At 48.5% G+C, this 18,257-nt stretch overlaps 2 protein-coding genes across 2 annotated transcripts in view; one reads left to right on the forward strand and one right to left on the reverse strand.

Annotated features, from left to right (window-relative positions):
- The first annotated feature begins 20 nt into the window (after nt 1-20).
- Nucleotides 21-8,034, forward strand: LOC147008096 (uncharacterized). Its single transcript, XM_085865551.1, has 2 exons — nt 21-1,016; nt 5,892-8,034. Exons 1-2 carry the CDS (start codon nt 343-345, stop codon nt 7,327-7,329), a joined length of 2,112 nt encoding a protein of 703 aa, XP_085721677.1. The 5' UTR covers nt 21-342; the 3' UTR covers nt 7,330-8,034.
- A 1,900-nt stretch (nt 8,035-9,934) lies between these two features.
- Nucleotides 9,935-18,257, reverse strand: part of LOC147008097 (cyclin-dependent kinase 6-like) — a 28,113-nt gene continuing 19,790 nt past the window's right edge. Inside the window, exon 7 of the mRNA XM_085865585.1 lies at nt 9,935-10,272. Within this exon, the coding sequence (XP_085721711.1) occupies nt 10,144-10,272 (129 nt within the window). The 3' untranslated portion in view covers nt 9,935-10,143. The remainder of the gene's footprint in view (nt 10,273-18,257) is intronic.

Here is an 18,257-nt window from a genome sequence, read left to right on the forward strand (position 1 = left end):
GCACATGAACTCCCCCCCCCCACCCCCCATCCGCCCGGACAATCGGCAATTGCACATATTTTGCTTTCACTCTGCAATTAATCCGAGGAACCGCCATATTCAGTTGGAATGAACATGGTGATGATGTAGCGCAGGCTCGACGGTCCAAACGGCCTCCTCCAGCGTCCAAGGACCACGTGGTGTCGTTTCCCTGATGAATTCCGTTGACAAAGAGAAGGCAAGATTTGACGTTGTTGCGTCATGACGTCTTCGCGTTGATGGGTGTGTACGTCACGCCGACTTGCTCCCCGTGCTTCGTTGTCCACGTGCTTTGCGAGTGTTCCTCGTTAAAACGACCGAACGATGGGAAACTGTTTCAGCGGTGATCTTGGTCCCACTCGGTCCACACTCCGACACTCGCACACCCTAAACATCGCCATGTTCGGCTTGGACTTCGCCGGGAAGACCGCGCTGCTCTATCACCTCATGCTGGGAGAGTCCGTACGGACCGTGCCGACCATCGCCTTCAACACCGAGTGTGTGTACGTGTCCTCACCTCATGGGCGAGAACGTGTCCCCCTCCAGGTGTGGGATGTTGGTGGGAGGGAGAACGTGCGGCCATTGTGGCCTCACTTCGCACGTCGAGCACGTGGTCTGGTGTTTGTGGTGGACTCGGCGGACCCTGAACGTTTGGAGGAGGCTCGTTGGGAGCTCGTCCGTGTGGTCCGGCTCTGTGAGGGTCGGCAGGTTCCGGTGCTCGTGTTCGCTAACAAACAGGATTCACCTGGGGCGGTCGGAGCCGAGGAGCTGGAGAGGATCCTGGGGCTACGTGAGGTGTGCGCGGGCACCACGTGGCACATACAGGGGGTCAGCGCGAACACGGGTCGGGGTCTACACGAGGGTCTATCGAGGCTCCACGAAATGATCGTGATGGGGAGAAAAGTCCTCAACACTCGCTCCATGAGCCTCGGCCACACACGGAAACGGTCGAGGTCACGTGGGCTCGGACCCGACCACGAGGATCACCGGTCATACAGGTGAGGGGACCGAGCAACAAAAACAACGACAACAACAACAATGCATCTCTAGAAACAGGTGTGGGAGGCACGGACGTGCGGTGTGAATTGGAGTTTCACGACGATCACTTCACGACGATCACGATCACGTAATACCCTTCATTCACGATCACGTAATACCCTTCATTCACAATCACGTAATACCCTTCATTCACAATCACATAATACCCTTCATTCACAATCACGTATTACCCTTCATTCACAATCACATAATACCCTTCATTCACAATCACATAATACCCTTCATTCACAATCACGTAATACCCTTCATTCACGATCACGTAATACCCTTCATTCACAATCACATAATACCCTTCATTCACGATCACGTAATACCCTTCATTCACAATCACATAATACCCTTCATTCACGATCACATAATACCCTTCAGTCACAATCACATAATACCCTTCATTCACAATCACATAATACCCTTCATTCACAATCACATAATACCCTTCATTCACAATCACATAATACCCTTCATTCACGATCACATAATACCCTTCATTTACGATCACATAATACCCTTCATTCACAATCACATAATACCCTTCATTCACGATCACATAATACCCTTCATTCACGATCACATAATACCCTTCATTCACAATCACATAATACCCTTCATTCACGATCACATAATACCCTTCATTCACGATCACATAATACCCTTCATTCACGATCACATAATACCCTTCATTCACGATCACATAATACCCTTCATTCACGATCACATAATACCCTTCATTCACAATCACATAATACCCTTCATTCACGATCACATAATACCCTTCATTTACGATCACATAATACCCTTCATTCACGATCACATAATACCCTTCATTCACGATCACATAATACCCTTCATTTACGATCACATAATACCTTTCATTCACAATCACATAATACCCTTCATTCACGATCACGTAATACCCTTCATTCACGATCACGTAATACCCTTCATTCACAATCACGTAATACCCTTCATTCACAATCACATAATACCCTTCATTTACGATCACGTAATACCCTTCATTCACGATCACATAATACCTTTCATTCACAATCACATAATACCCTTCATTCACGATCACGTAATACCCTTCATTCACGATCACGTAATACCCTTCATTCACAATCACATAATACCCTTCATTCACAATCACATAATACCCTTCATTCACAATCACATAATACCCTTCATTTACGATCACGTAATACCCTTCATTCACGATCACATAATACCTTTCATTCACAATCACATAATACCCTTCATTCACGATCACGTAATACCCTTCATTCACGATCACGTAATACCCTTCATTCACAATCACATAATACCCTTCATTCACAATCACATAATACCCTTCATTCACAATCACATAATACCCTTCATTCACAATCACATAATACCCTTCATTCACGATCACATAATACCCTTCATTTACGATCACGTAATACCCTTCATTCACGATCACATAATACCTTTCATTCACAATCACATAATACCCTTCATTCACGATCACGTAATACCCTTCATTCACGATCACGTAATACCCTTCATTCACAATCACATAATACCCTTCATTCACAATCACATAATACCCTTCATTCACAATCACATAATACCCTTCATTCACAATCACATAATACCCTTCATTCACAATCACATAATACCCTTCATTCACGATCACATAATACCCTTCATTCACGATCACATAATACCCTTCATTCACGATCACATAATACCCTTCATTCACGATCACGTAATACCCTTCATTCACGATCACATAATACCTTTCATTCACAATCACATAATACCCTTCATTCACGATCACGTAATACCCTTCATTCACGATCACGTAATACCCTTCATTCACAATCACATAATACCCTTCATTCACAATCACATAATACCCTTCATTCACAATCACATAATACCCTTCATTCACAATCACATAATACCCTTCATTCACGATCACATAATACCCTTCATTTACGATCACGTAATACCCTTCATTCACGATCACATAATACCCTTCATTCACGATCACATAATACCCTTCATTCACAATCACATAATACCCTTCATTCACGATCACATAATACCCTTCATTTACGATCACGTAATACCCTTCATTCACGATCACATAATACCCTTCATTCACGATCACATAATACCCTTCATTCACAATCACATAATACCCTTCATTCACGATCACATAATACCCTTCATTCACGATCACATAATACCCTTCATTCACGATCACATAATACCCTTCATTCACGATCACATAATACCCTTCATTCACGATCACATAATACCCTTCATTCACAATCACATAATACCCTTCATTCACGATCACATAATACCCTTCATTTACGATCACATAATACCCTTCATTCACGATCACATAATACCCTTCATTCACGATCACATAATACCCTTCATTTACGATCACATAATACCTTTCATTCACAATCACATAATACCCTTCATTCACGATCACGTAATACCCTTCATTCACGATCACGTAATACCCTTCATTCACAATCACATAATACCCTTCATTCACAATCACATAATACCCTTCATTTACGATCACGTAATACCCTTCATTCACGATCACATAATACCTTTCATTCACAATCACATAATACCCTTCATTCACGATCACGTAATACCCTTCATTCACGATCACGTAATACCCTTCATTCACAATCACATAATACCCTTCATTCACAATCACATAATACCCTTCATTCACAATCACATAATACCCTTCATTTACGATCACGTAATACCCTTCATTCACGATCACATAATACCTTTCATTCACAATCACATAATACCCTTCATTCACGATCACGTAATACCCTTCATTCACGATCACGTAATACCCTTCATTCACAATCACATAATACCCTTCATTCACAATCACATAATACCCTTCATTCACAATCACATAATACCCTTCATTCACAATCACATAATACCCTTCATTCACGATCACATAATACCCTTCATTTACGATCACGTAATACCCTTCATTCACGATCACATAATACCTTTCATTCACAATCACATAATACCCTTCATTCACGATCACGTAATACCCTTCATTCACGATCACGTAATACCCTTCATTCACAATCACATAATACCCTTCATTCACAATCACATAATACCCTTCATTCACAATCACATAATACCCTTCATTCACAATCACATAATACCCTTCATTCACAATCACATAATACCCTTCATTCACGATCACATAATACCCTTCATTCACGATCACATAATACCCTTCATTCACGATCACATAATACCCTTCATTCACGATCACGTAATACCCTTCATTCACGATCACATAATACCTTTCATTCACAATCACATAATACCCTTCATTCACGATCACGTAATACCCTTCATTCACGATCACGTAATACCCTTCATTCACAATCACATAATACCCTTCATTCACAATCACATAATACCCTTCATTCACAATCACATAATACCCTTCATTCACAATCACATAATACCCTTCATTCACGATCACATAATACCCTTCATTTACGATCACGTAATACCCTTCATTCACGATCACATAATACCTTTCATTCACAATCACATAATACCCTTCATTCACGATCACGTAATACCCTTCATTCACGATCACGTAATACCCTTCATTCACAATCACATAATACCCTTCATTCACAATCACATAATACCCTTCATTCACAATCACATAATACCCTTCATTCACAATCACATAATACCCTTCATTCACAATCACATAATACCCTTCATTCACGATCACATAATACCCTTCATTCACGATCACATAATACCCTTCATTCACGATCACATAATACCCTTCATTTACGATCACGTAATACCCTTCATTCACGATCACATAATACCCGTCGTGTGTGTGTGTTTGTGTGTGTGCTTATGTGTGTGTGTGTGTGTGTGTGTGTGTGTGTGTGTGTGTGTGTGTGTGTGTGTGTGTGTGTGTGTGTGTCCTCCCTCGCTCCAAAACCATGAAACCTTGCAGCCTGAAACTGCGTGCAGACTCAGGGAACTCCAAGGAAGCGATGAGTGAAAATTGGGTGTTTGTGTTAATTAAAACACCCATTTTGATGATAACGAAAGGCCTTATTTAATTATATCCTTTATCAAGCACCATCCTCGGCCACCTCGTTCTCTGGGGTCTTCAGGCGTTTCCTGGGTTACCTCGCTGGGGTCTGTGATGATTCGCCCGTCTCAGCTGTCGCTGATTCGCCAACAAGCGATGAAACCGGTCCTGCAGCTGAGGGGTGTGTATCATTGGGATCCTCTTGGGTGTACTCTTTGTGAATGTCTTTCCAGCTGTGGAGGAACTCTGGGAAGGGTTTGAAACAGCAAATGGCTTACTTTGAGTGGCCTTTCATGGTTCCTTTATGTAGCTTCTTCGGCTGGAAGAGCATCGGAGGATTCGATTTATTTTTGTTTATGTTTATGTATTAAAGTACTCACTGACACACAGACATTCTTCGAGCTTCTCATGAGGCTCATGGATAAGGCGAATTGAAGATTTTATTAATGACCAAAAGCCAACTTTGTGTACCATAATACTTAGTGATTGTTTCAATGATTTCCTTCCATGATTATTCCTGATTGGATTGTTTTACGACAGTGTAGAGACTCCTTGTTCTTGCAAGGTGGATGTCCAGCAGCTTGTTGTATTTTCCGTGTGTTCGCCGGATAATTTCATGGCTTCCTGAATGAACTAAAACTCGGAGCTGATCGATGTGGACTTTGTGCTGCTGATGTCCCACCAGGTTGGAAAAAATGCCTCTGAAAGCCCCGATGCACCTGAAGACCTTGCCGCTGCAGAAGCGGCCACACCTGAACGATGTGCCCACATCGGACCTGATCAGCCCACCGCTCGGAGACCTCAAACAACTGACGCACCTTGAGAGAAGAGTGAGCACCGAGGAGGTCCCTCTCTTCACGGACATTTCCCTCCTGGAGCGGTGGACCAATGTCCCCTTGTTTCCCTTCTCGCCCACTGCATTCACGGCCTTGGACGGCTGTCACCTTTCCTGTGAACCTCATCAAGCAGAAACAATTGTGCCGGTTCTTCATTTTACCGCTTCAGAGATGAGGGTTTCAACCGAGGACGACTGTAAGGAGGGTGAAGAAGAGAAGCAAGAAGTGGATGACACTGGACTTTGTCAAGGATTCAGAAAGATGAGGACCCCACCACTCCTCCCAACATCATCCATGAGTTTTGAGGATGGAGCCGAAGATGGCCCAGCCACAAATGGACAGAGAACAAGGGTGAAGGTGATGCCCGAGGAGATCTTCGACTCTAATTCGGGGATTTGTCGTGAGCACTCACATGCTGAACCAAAGAATGGGCCTCGTTCAAATAGTGACCTGATCTCTGGTCCTGTTCAAAATGGGAAACAAAGCATTGACAGAAAGTCTGCAGTTCCAGAACCTTTGAGGAAAAACAGGACTCTTGAAAGGGTTTCAACAACTTTGAGGAAATACCTGCTCCTTTCACGGCCAGCCAAGTACCTTACTCCCCGTAATCCTCTTAGCAGACTCAGCCAAGTGGAGGATGGCACCCTGACGAGAGAGGATGAAATGCCCACCTTTTCATCCTCATCACCTGAAAATCTCGACATGAAAAATGGCCAGACGCCACAACGCCTTTCTTGTCCTCCATCTTTTATCCGAAGCCCCTTTCTCGCTTCAGACGTGCACATCAGTGAGAACCAAGCTCTCTCAACGCAAGGAAGGGGGTCATTCGGGACGAAGGACTCAAGCGATTGCAGCGACAGCGGTGGATCCTTTGAAACCGAGGAGCCTGGCAAGAAACCTGCAAACAAATCTTGTCCGAGGATACCTGAACTATTACCTTGCAAAGGGTCGAGCAAGGTCCACCCTCAGCATCAGCACGGTTCTGTTCATGGGACTTGGTCTTTGCTTTCTTCGGATGATGAACTTTCTTGCACGGACCAATGGTCGTCATCTGCGTTACCGTGTGGGGGTCTGCGTGGTGAAAAGACCGTCAAGCCTTTGATGGCTACTTCAGACAATGATATCTGCGACCAGGAAGTTCCACTTGTTCAGGATCCCCGATGCGACGATCTGGGTCCATCGCTCGATCCAGACCCATCGCCTGATCTCGGTCCATCAGTGGATCTCGGTCCATCGCTTTTTGATGAAATGATGGGCGAAATGGCAAATAGTTGGGGAATAAAATAGATTTGTTGTCCGTTACGTGGTCCCTGTACTCCCTGTACTTCCCTGTACTCGGTATAAGAGAAGAAGGTTGCTTCGTTATTGTTTTTAATTTTCGGTTTAACGACTCGCCATTGACATTGACATTCAATTGATGTCAATGACAATGATCTTTCCTTCCCTGATCTTCAGTATCCCCTTACAACTGTACCAAAAGAGATGACGTCACAGTTGCCTTTTGTTTGTTTAAATAATTTCGATGCATCAGTAGTTGTCCTTCATCCACGTCACAGGACTTGACCTCAGATGTTTGGACCGTTTGGAATCAAAGTGAATCAAGTGGACGTCATGTTGTCAAAGTGTCGGAATCACTTCCTCTTTTTCCTTCCTTCCCACACGTCCACCTGGTGCTCGAAAAGATCGTCTTACTCCCTCGTAGGGTCTTTCGATGGTCATTCAACAGCCGTTATCGTTGGTGGCCGTTTCCCTCGTACAACCATCGTTGTTGCTTTTGCTTCACGCAATGCTCCTTGTACAGATCATTGATTGAATAAATTGATCATTTAACTGATTTCAGATGTTGATTTAATTTTCGGTGTTTCATCAATCATGGGATAAAATCATCAATCGATCGATTATAAATGTGGAACTGCATCCGTAGAGCGCGTAGTGTCACCTACTGGCGTGTTAATTCCGTTCACTGCAAACCCTGCGACGATGGCCCAATGCTATTTCATAACTGTATCATCCATACACCTGTGTATTGGCTTAACGGTCAAGGACAGCTGGCTTTAGATCCTCGGGTGTTGAGTTCAAGCCGCTGTCAAGCTGTTGAATTAACACCAGGTGGTGTTGACTCAGCCAGTCATCCTTCTGTGGTCGGCGAAATGAGTATCAGTGTGCTGGGAACAGGGGAATTGTGTCAACTGAGCAAGCAAAAACAATAAATGATGCAGCCAACCAGCCGCAGGCTACATACCAATAAATAAATCCATGCTCCCTATGATGTCACACACATTGCCATTATCTGTTGCTTTATCGATTGATTGATCGTTAGGATATTTAACAAACACTTTTTTGCACATTAAGGCTAAATTGCATCAATGAAGATGAATATGAAACACAGGGTCAGGTCATGGACACGTAATAATTCCCTCCTCATCATCCCCCAACCCCTCTTTCTCCCCCTTGGTGTTTGACCCCCGCCTGATGGAAGGGGTATCGACACCACATTTCGCTCCGGGAGGTAGCGGGTATCACTAGTACGTACTTTTAAATACCGATTTGCTGTTTCACACTGAGTAACTGGGTAATGGCTTCAAACAGCATGTCTCAAAAATAATTTTTTTGGGGAAGATTGGCAGATTGAAGAAAGGTTTGGATGAATTGGGCAAAGAGATTGCTTCAACAATCGGATTTGAGACTTCCAGAAGACACGATCGAGCCACCTCCGAGTTATCCAGGTGTCTTGTCAGAGTGGGTGAGATTCGTGAAATCCGATGTGACATCAGTGATGTAAAATCATCCCTAGTTTACCAGTAAGTACAATCAAACACAAGAAGCAGGAAAACAGATTTCTGCAAATATCAGTAATGATCAAGTATAATTAAAAGTGAATTTGTTTATTGGAGCAGGAACTCAAACAGTACACTTCTGATGTTGATATTGATACCCTGCCGAAGTCTACGGATATTGATAACTGATGAGACAACACAGATGACCCGGGTTGTTCAAACGTTGGGGGCACGGCAAAAGGCACAGAGGGTCCAAGTTGTGTGAACGTTGAAGGTGCGCCACCGATGGACAACAAATCAGATTAATTAATTTCCAACATACAAAACATCACGTATGATGCAATTTAGGTGGTGGGTTGTGGACAGCAACCGCTCAAGGTGGTACCACCGTTCTGATTTAAGAGAGTTAAAGTGGTGCCCGGAACCATCTTACACTCTCCGTGTCAGGATTGCTGGTCTTACTTACTGTCTCGAACTATAACTACCGGGCTCGCTTTAATATCTTCCTCTTGCAAACAAACGTCATCAACTTTTCAAACAAACATCATAAACTTTTCTTTCTCACTCATAATTTACTCACTTTGTTATCAGCCTCGCTCGCTGCCACACGGGGTGTGTGTGTATGTGTTTGTGTATGGAGCTGTGTGGACATGTGGCTCGTTTTCCTGACGCTCATCCTGCTCACCAGATTCTATTAGTGAGGGAGCCTCGTGAGTGGAGGAGGACAACGAGCAACCAACCACGTGACTCGTGCTTGCAGCAGATTGATCGGCATCTCAAGGAGATGGGGATGGGCCAGGTATCTGCCTGGGGTGATGGCCAGATGCAGGCCTCTGGTGATGCGCTGATCCGGCACATGCTCCCATACCTGACCTGACAAACCACCCTCCCCTTAAATATCCAGTTTTTCCTTCCTGACAACTCTTCAATGAGCCTTGACTTTGTATACTGAAAGGAAAAAAGACCGGACATTCAGAAAACGCGGAAATCATTCAGGCCAGCAATAAGCATCTGTTCACGCTCCATTCCGACCGTGCTGCCAACTACGTCTGACTTGAGGAACGGAGGGGATAGAGGGGGAAGGAGGGATAAACCAGAAACTCAGGACAAAGGAAATAGCATCCTTTATTAAAAGCACAAGGTTCACATGAAACACGAAAGAAGATCTCACTAAAAGGAAAGGTTATGAAGAATTACAAATAGTTTAAGAGCATCGAAGAGACCAATCAGTTTCAAAGCAATCAGCATTTAAAATGTTGATAAAACTGAATAAAAGGGCAAGAAATCCCGAGTGCACGGACACTAGACCCTCTCATCGAGGAGTTCAAGGGTCTTCACTTGTGGACTTGCCGGATGCAAGATCTTCATTGGACACATCAGTCTTGGAGAAGAAGTCATGCTGCATTGCGTCACTTGCGGTGACACGGGTTTTGGGGACGAAAGTCAGAAATTTCTGAAAAATAAGGGTGACCATATTTATACAACATGATCATCCGACATAATCATCCATTGGGGGGGGGAGAGAGAGAGAGAGAGAGAGAGAGAGAGAGAGAGAGAGAGAGAGAGAGAGAGAGAGAGAGAGAGAGAGAGAGAGAGAGAGAGAGAGAGAGAGAGAGAGAGAGAGAGAGAGAGAGAGAGAGAGAGAGAGAGAGAGAGAGAGAGAGAGAGAGAGAGAGAGAGAGAGAGAGAGAGAGAGAGAGAGAGAGAGAGAGAGAGAGAGAGAGAGAGAGAGAGAGAGAGAGAGAGAGAGAGAGAGAGAGAGAGAGAGAGAGAGAGAGAGAGAGAGAGAGAGAGAGAGAGAGAGAGAGAGAGAGAGAGACAGAGACAGAGAGAGAGAGAGAGAGAGAGAGAGAGAGAGAGAGAGAGAGAGAGAGAGAGAGAGAGAGAGAGAGAGAGAGAGAGAGAGAGAGAGAGAGAGAGAGAGAGAGAGAGAGAGAGAGAGAGAGAGAGAGAGAGAGAGAGAGAGAGAAAGAGAGAGAGAGAGAGAGAGAGAGAGAGAGAGAGAGAGAGAGAGAGAGAGAGAGAGAGAGAGAGAGAGAGAGAGAGAGAGAGAGAGAGAGAGAGAGAGAGAGAGAGAGAGAGAGAGAGAGAGAGAGAGAGCCAGAGAGAGAGAGAAAGAGAGAGACAGACAGAGAATGAGAGAGAAAGAGAGAGAGAAAGACAGAGAGAGAGACAGAGAGAGAGAGAGAGAGAGAGAGAGAGAGACAGAGAGAGAGAGAGAGAGAGAGAGAGAGAGACAGAGACACAAACAGACAGAGAGACACAGACCGACAGAGAGAGAGAGAGACAGACAGACAGACAGAGAGAGAGAAACAGAGAGAGAGAGAGAGAGAGAGAGAGAGAGAGAGAGAGAAGGAGGAGAGAGGAGGAGAGAGAGAGAGAGAGAGAGAGGAGAGAGAGAGAAAAGATATATATATATATATATATATATATATATATATATATATATATATATATATATATATATATATATATATATATATATATATTGTTGCGGATTCGCGCCCGCCGGCGTGCTGACGGCCACGTAACTCGAATCGCGGCACGTCGCCCACCGGACGGACAATCCAGTCGTGACCCTCTCGGACTAACGCCGGGAACCAGTCACGGGTGGACCTTTCGGTCTCACCGCGATCGAGCCAATCAGCCCCCGCGTGGGATAGGGTTGCTCGCCAAATTCGACCTACCTAAGTACCCACGCGGAGGGTAGACCGGGCGATCGCACCTCGCCGCAGGTCGACTTCGGACACGGGCCACTTAAGCGACCCGTTCCGTACTATCAGAATAACCGAGCGGTGTTATCGTCGACCCCGACGGTTCGATTAATTATCGGGCGTACTCAGCCCACTACCAACCCTTTACGTGAAGCAAGATGAGGATTCAATGGGAGAAAAAGACGAAGCGAAGCGGGAGAACAGTTCAATAATAAAGCACATTTATTCGCGGCACACGGGAAGCACACATCTTCAATTCCACCAAAAGCACACAAAAAAAAGAAAACACAATTCCATTTACACAAAAAAGCAAATATAAAAGTGAAAACACAGTGCAGAGCTAATACCGACTACCGAGCACACGGCAACACTTATACAATTCTACTTCACAGACGGCGCCGACAACACATACCCAAAACCAAGGAAAAGAAATACCCCCAAGAATGAGGCGGGCCTGAGGCCGAGACCGGGTCGCGCCTACCCGTCTGGTGATGAGACGCGGAGCGGCGATGGCGCCTCACTCCGCGGACCTCGCGGACAGTGTCTGGCAGGGGGTGGGAAAGGGGCCCCCTTGGTCGCACTATCTCAGCGCGGGGGGAAACAGGAGGGGGTTGCTGATGCTCGGGGTATAGAGGATCTTTATTATCCCTGGTGTGCGTCTCCACCTCGGCCAGGTCGCGCTGCCGGCCTTCCTCGGGCGTGCAGCTCCCGGCACCGTCGCGAGCACCCCCTCGTCTGCCTTCGCCGCTGCCGCCTCTCCGCCTCTGGACTCTCCACCCTGGACTCTTCTTTGGGCTCTCCTCGTTCGACTCTCTTCAGCTTCTCCAGCTACTGCAGGCTTCGGGCTCCAGACTTCCACACACCTCTGACTGACGAACACGGTCCTTTTATCCCCCCGTAGCTTCGCCTTTGACCCCCTCCCTTTGACCCCCTCCCTTTGACCTTTCACCTCGCTCCCCATTGGCCCGAGAAAAAGTGGGCGTGAAGGCTTTTTGATCCACAAATTTGCATATATCGATCGTTCTGGAGGCGGGGCCAAATCGCCCCTCGCTCACCGATTGGACGGCAAAAAGTGGGCGTGTGTCGTTTTTGATCCGTTTTTGAAGCACAAAATCCGTGATTTTGTACACGCTGTTCAACGTGCGCCCTGCACGAGTCCAACACCGGTACCCACAGCGGGGCAAGAACGGTGGCGATGCTACGGTTGCGAGGTGTGACGTGGCGGTTGTGGTGAAGCGGTGGTTGTGGTTGTTGGTTGATGTTGTGGTTGTGGTGGTAATCATGGCGGTTGGTCCAAAATAAAGATAGTAAAAGAAAAACGGCTATCCTGAAGAGTCGCAGCTCGCATAAATGACATGTATTCCCACTAGACAACGGGTTTGGGCCTAACTACACATGCACTTACCGAGATACCTCACCTAAGGGACCTGAATGGTGGTTTGCGAATTTGGTAACCACAACACTACCCCCTTCCCTTTTTACAGACTCGTCCCGAGTCGTCAAATTTTCGTGTGCCATCATGTGTAGTTTTCCCCTAGTACATTTTACCTACGGATCCCTGAGTGCGACATTCATGGTATTCGTGTCCCCAAAATAAATAACCTGAGGGCTGCGTAACTATCTAAACAAACTCACTCACACGGACGACTTAAATAAAATTGCCGGCGCTAAGACATACATGCCGGGGGCGCACTCATATGTACAGTACATCTTAACCTTAACTTACAAATTTTACACTAAACCATGGCCCAGGATCAATGAGCTCTGCAAAAGAAAAGCAGTTAGCAGGGAGCCAGGCTGCTCGCATGCAGTCTCTGGCTCAAACAATGCAGGTGACAGGGAACGTGGCTGGCTGCTCACACGCAGTCCAAGGCCTTCCCTTTTGAACTGAACGCAGTGAACCACAACGGTGCATGGGCTGCACAACGCAGTCTCCGTGCCAGCTCAAGTGGCACACGCAATGAGCACAACGAATGGATGCATGAACACAAACACGGTGCACGGGCCGCCACTGCAGGCCCGTGTTGTAGCTGCCAACGGTGCAGTTCTCGCAGCTTGCAAACTGTTGCTTTTACGATCCTGGCGCACATGGCAATGAACAAGGGGGGCAAAGCAAAAATTGAACGGGGCTGGTGAACGTGGGCAGTGGGCATGGCATGGCAAAGGTGCAGGCAACACAGCCCGCAGAAGAAGGCCGCTGCAGGCAAACACAGCCGGCAGACGAACTGGCCGGCACAGGCCTTGAAGAAAACGGCCAGCCGGCAGATGAAGTGGGCCGGCACAGGCCTTGAAGCAAAACACGGCCAGCCGATGGCACAGGCCTTGCAGCAAAACAACAGCTGCCGATGAAGTTGGCCAGCCTCTGCCTTGAAGCAAAACACGGCCAGCCGATGAAGTTGGCCAGCCTTTGCCGTTCAGTGGAGGTTGGTGGAGGGAGTGCGGTGGTGCTGGCCACTTGGAAGGCGGGCTCGGACCTACCTACCTATCTCCCTCCCACCTATCGCCTTTGCCTGTCACTGTACATACCCACTCCCTTAATTTGTCAAACCCCAATTTAGCCCCAACTTATTTTTTTTGTTGTTTTTTTTATTTTTACTTCCCCACTATAAATCGTCCCCTAACCCCCTTTATCGTCCTTGTTCGGCTAACCTATCCTGTTACCTAGCCTACTCCCAACCCCTACGTTCCCTTCCCGGAGGGGAATAAGGGAGAGCTAACGTCCTGTGTCGAGGCCCAACGAAGCCTCAGAATGGCCTCCCCAGAGTTCGGCGATCTATAACCAAAGTGGGTCCAGCGGCCCACAACGAGAGCGAGGGGATGGATGGTGCGGAGGGGTACATCTCCTAATCTACCCTAACCATTTAACTGTTAAACTACCCCGGGGCTTTCAACAAGCGCCTCTCGCTTAAACTATTGGTTCTCACAACCCAGATTCCCGTCGCCTGTGTTGGTGTCCTCACAATTTCGGGCCTCGCCCCCCAATTTTCTCTCCGTGCCCTCACACGGTCTCCTGGCTGGGACACGTGGCTCCCTTTGGCAGGCACGACCCTCTGCCGAATCTCCCGCTATGGCACCCCGAGGCACTACACTGCCTCCGAGCCTACCAGCTCCCTAACACCGGGGAGTGCACCCCATGTCACCACCCCTGAAACGCACACGTGGCAGGCCGGCCTCCCGGGCCCCTTTCCGAGGGTCACCCGTGCCCACAACACTGCCCACGCGGCTAATGGCGCCCCGGGCCCCCGCACCAAGCAGGCGCACCCGTGCCCACTACTCTATCCCGGCCCCCCATGGGCCCATGGCCTACCGCGGCCGACTAGCCTGGTGCCCGGGGTACCCACTCAGCGATACTCACCTTTCGCAGCCACGCTCCCAAGCCCGTCAACAGGGCTCCTGCACCCCTCCAAACGGGTTTCGAGCCTACACACCCACCAACAACAAAACGACCTCCATTTTTCAATTTGACTAACCCAGCTAACTCACTTTACTCTGACCCCGGGGTCCCTTGGGCGGGAGTCACTCCTCCCCCCAATCACTCATCGCACCATGCATTCCCCATTCACTCCATGCACACAGACCCGCTGGCCTCACTCATTCACCAAGCACATGCTTCCAATTCACTCACCAACAACTCTTCAACACACACACCACTGAACTCTGCCATCCTTCTATCTACCTCCCCTAACTAACTCGTGCTCCCACGTCGTCCCTTAAACTAGTAGCACGTTCCTTTTAACACTACGTAGCTAAGCTACGTCCCCACTACACATTCACAAGTCTGTCACTGTCCTCGAATGTCCCCAAAAATCAATTTCCCAAGGGGGGGGGGGAATTTCCTCCCTTCCTACTGGGCTCGTGAACTCGTCGCAAGACTCTGAGAGCCCTGCGCCTCTGCGGGAGCGGCTGTTCCAGCACCGACTCCTCCGGCAAGACATATCCATGAGGGCGTAAGGTCGCCCTTGTAAGGCCTCAGGCGGTCCGCGTGGACGATCCGAGAGAGGGCTCGTGGTCCCATTTTAATTTTTAGGACCACGTCACTGACTTGCGCCAGGACGACCCCCGGGCCCTGCCAAGGTGAGGTGAGCTTCGGGCATCTGCCCTTCCTTCGCCGGGGGTTAAAGAACCAAATCTTTGCCCCCGGTGGGTATTTGCTCACCTGGCTCCGGTGGTCGTACCTGCGCTTCATCTTTATGCCCGCCTGTTGGAGCTGGTGTCGTGCGAAGGCGTGGACCTTCTCCAAGCCCTCCTCCAACCGACGGGCATAGCCCTCCCCGGGGGCCTATCAAGCCGCTCAGGCGTCGGACCGCACAATAAATCGACGGGGCTTCTCAGCTCCCGTCCATACATCAACAGCGCCGGACTACATGCGGTAGACCCGTGCTGGGACGCGCGATAGGCCATCAGGAGGTACGGAAGGTGTTCGTCCCAGTCCTCCTGGTTAGTGGCGGTGAAGAGGGCCAACTGTTGGACCAGGGTCCTGTTGAACCTCTCCACCATGCCATCAGACTGTGGTCTCAGGGGCGTTGTCCGTGTTTTTCGAATTTCCAGGAGCCTGCACACCTCTTTTAGTAATTCACTCTCAAAATTTCGTCCCTGGTCCGTGTGCAGCTCCTGCGGAATCCCATACCGGCATGTAAATCCTTCTACGAAGGCCTTGGCCACAACCCCTGCTTCTTGGCTGGGAAGGGCAAAGGCTTCTGGCCATTTGGTGAAATAGTCCATAATTACGAGGACGTACTTATTACCCTGGCGAGTGGGGGGCAGTGGTCCCAAAATGTCCATGGCCACTCGCTCCAGGGGAGCCCCAACCTGATGTAGTTGGAGTGGGGCCCTCATCCTCTGTGGCGGTCCCTTTTTTGCAGTACAGGCGTCGCATGCTCGACACCAGTCCTGTACATCGCGCCCCATGTTAACCCAATAGAACCGCCGGCGGGCCCGAGATTTTGTTTTGGTCCTGCCCAAATGGCCGCCGGCGCGGGTACCGTGCACCTGTTTCAAAATTTGGGTCTTAAACCCATCAGGGACTATCACCAGCCAAGAAGTTTGTTCAGAAGGAATCTCCACCCACTTGCGATACAAGATGTTGTCCCTCATTTCTAGGGTCCTCCACTGAGCCCAGTATGCCTTTGTTCGCGCCCCGAATGGGGCGATTTCCTCCCCACTGGGCCTCCTGTTTTCCTGGACCCATTTGTACACTGGCCCTAGCACGGGGTCTTCCCGCTGGGCCGTGCTCCATGCCAATCCACCAAATTCCTCTCCCGCGGTTAGTGGCAAAGTTGGGCCTACCACCCGGGCCGCACGGACTGGGAGTTTCGGGGAGGCGTCTGCCAATTGGTCCCTCTCCTCATGTCTCGTACAATATTTGCAGTTTTCCCTCAGACAGGGGCGTCGAGAGAGCGCATCGGCATTCCCATGAGCCTTACCGGCTCTATGGACCACACTGAAATCGTACTGCTGCAATTTTTCCAACCACCTTGCAATTTGGCCCTCCGGTTCCTTGAACCGTAAGAGCCATTGCAAGGAGGAATGGTCAGTTCGAACCAAAAATTTCCTCCCGTACAAGTACGGGTGGAAATGGTTCACGGCAGACAGCATAGCCAATAGTTCCTTACGAGTTACGCAATAATTTCGTTCGGGCCTACTCATGGCCCGACTGTAATACGCGATCACTCTTTCCACGCCCCCTGTGTCTGAGACAAGACTGCTCCCAATCCTTCCTGGCTTGCATCCGTGTCCAGGGTATACATCCCGTCATCGGTGGGGTACGCTAAAACAGGTGCGGATGTCAAACACCCCTTTAATTTGAGGAAGGCCTCCTGGCACTCCTCCGTCCAATTAAATCTCAACCCCTTCTCCGTCAACCGGTGAAGGGGCCTGGCTATCTCCGCAAAGTTTGCCACGAAACGCCGGTAGTAGGAGCAAAGTCCCAAAAAGCCCCGCACCTGTTTGACAGTTGTAGGTACGGGCCACTCCTCTACCGCTGTAATTTTTCCGGGGTCGGTCTTCACCCCCTCGCGGCCTATCACGTGTCCGAGATAGGCCACCTCTGTCGCGAACAAAGTGCATTTCTCTGGGCTCAATTTCAGCCCTGCCTGCCTGAGGTGCCCAAACACCTGGTCCAAATTGGCTATCTCCTGGGTGAATGTTTTAGCGTGTACCAGGACGTCATCCAGATACACCAGGCATGACTGCCACGGCATGCCGCCTAGTACACGCTCCATCAGTCTCTCAAAGGTGGCGGGGGCGTTACACAAACCGAACGGCATCACAGTGAACTGATACAGTCCCTTCCCTGTGGAAAATGCCGTTTTCTCCTTCCCCGTCTTATCCATCTCCACCTGCCAATACCCACTCTTGAGGTCCAAAGTTGAGAACCATTTAGAGCCTGCAACGGCGTCGAGGGTATCGTCAATTCTAGGCAGGGGATAGGAGTCTTTGAGTGTCACGTTGTTCAGCTGGCGATAGTCCACACAGAAACGCGTGGTCCCATCCTTCTTTTTAACCAGCACAACTGGTGACATCCAAGGACTTCCCGAGGGCTCGATGACACCTGCATTGAGCATCTTTTCAACCTGTTCATCAGCCTCCTCTCTTTTGCTCCATGGGAGCCTTCGAGCAGGCTGACGGACAGGCCGGGCCCCATTGGTGTGGATCTGATGTTGCACCAGGCCCGTACGTCCAATATCCTCGGGTGACAAGGACAAGATCCCGATGTGTCGGTCGA

The sequence above is a fragment of the Eptatretus burgeri genome, chromosome 21, assembly GCF_056783735.1.
Source record: "Eptatretus burgeri isolate ZD-2024b chromosome 21, Ebu_testis_v1, whole genome shotgun sequence".
Classification (NCBI taxonomy): Eukaryota; Metazoa; Chordata; class Myxini; order Myxiniformes; family Myxinidae; genus Eptatretus; species Eptatretus burgeri.

Bases quoted from the DNA above. Each gene is read 5' to 3' on its own strand.
- LOC147008096 (XM_085865551.1), top strand. From the start codon at position 343: ATGGGAAACTGTTTCAGCGGTGATCTTGGTCCCACTCGGTCCACACTC. The intron at 1,017-5,891 runs GTGAGGGGACCG...ATGTCCCACCAG, and splicing joins GAGGATCACCGGTCATACAG to GTTGGAAAAAATGCCTCTGA.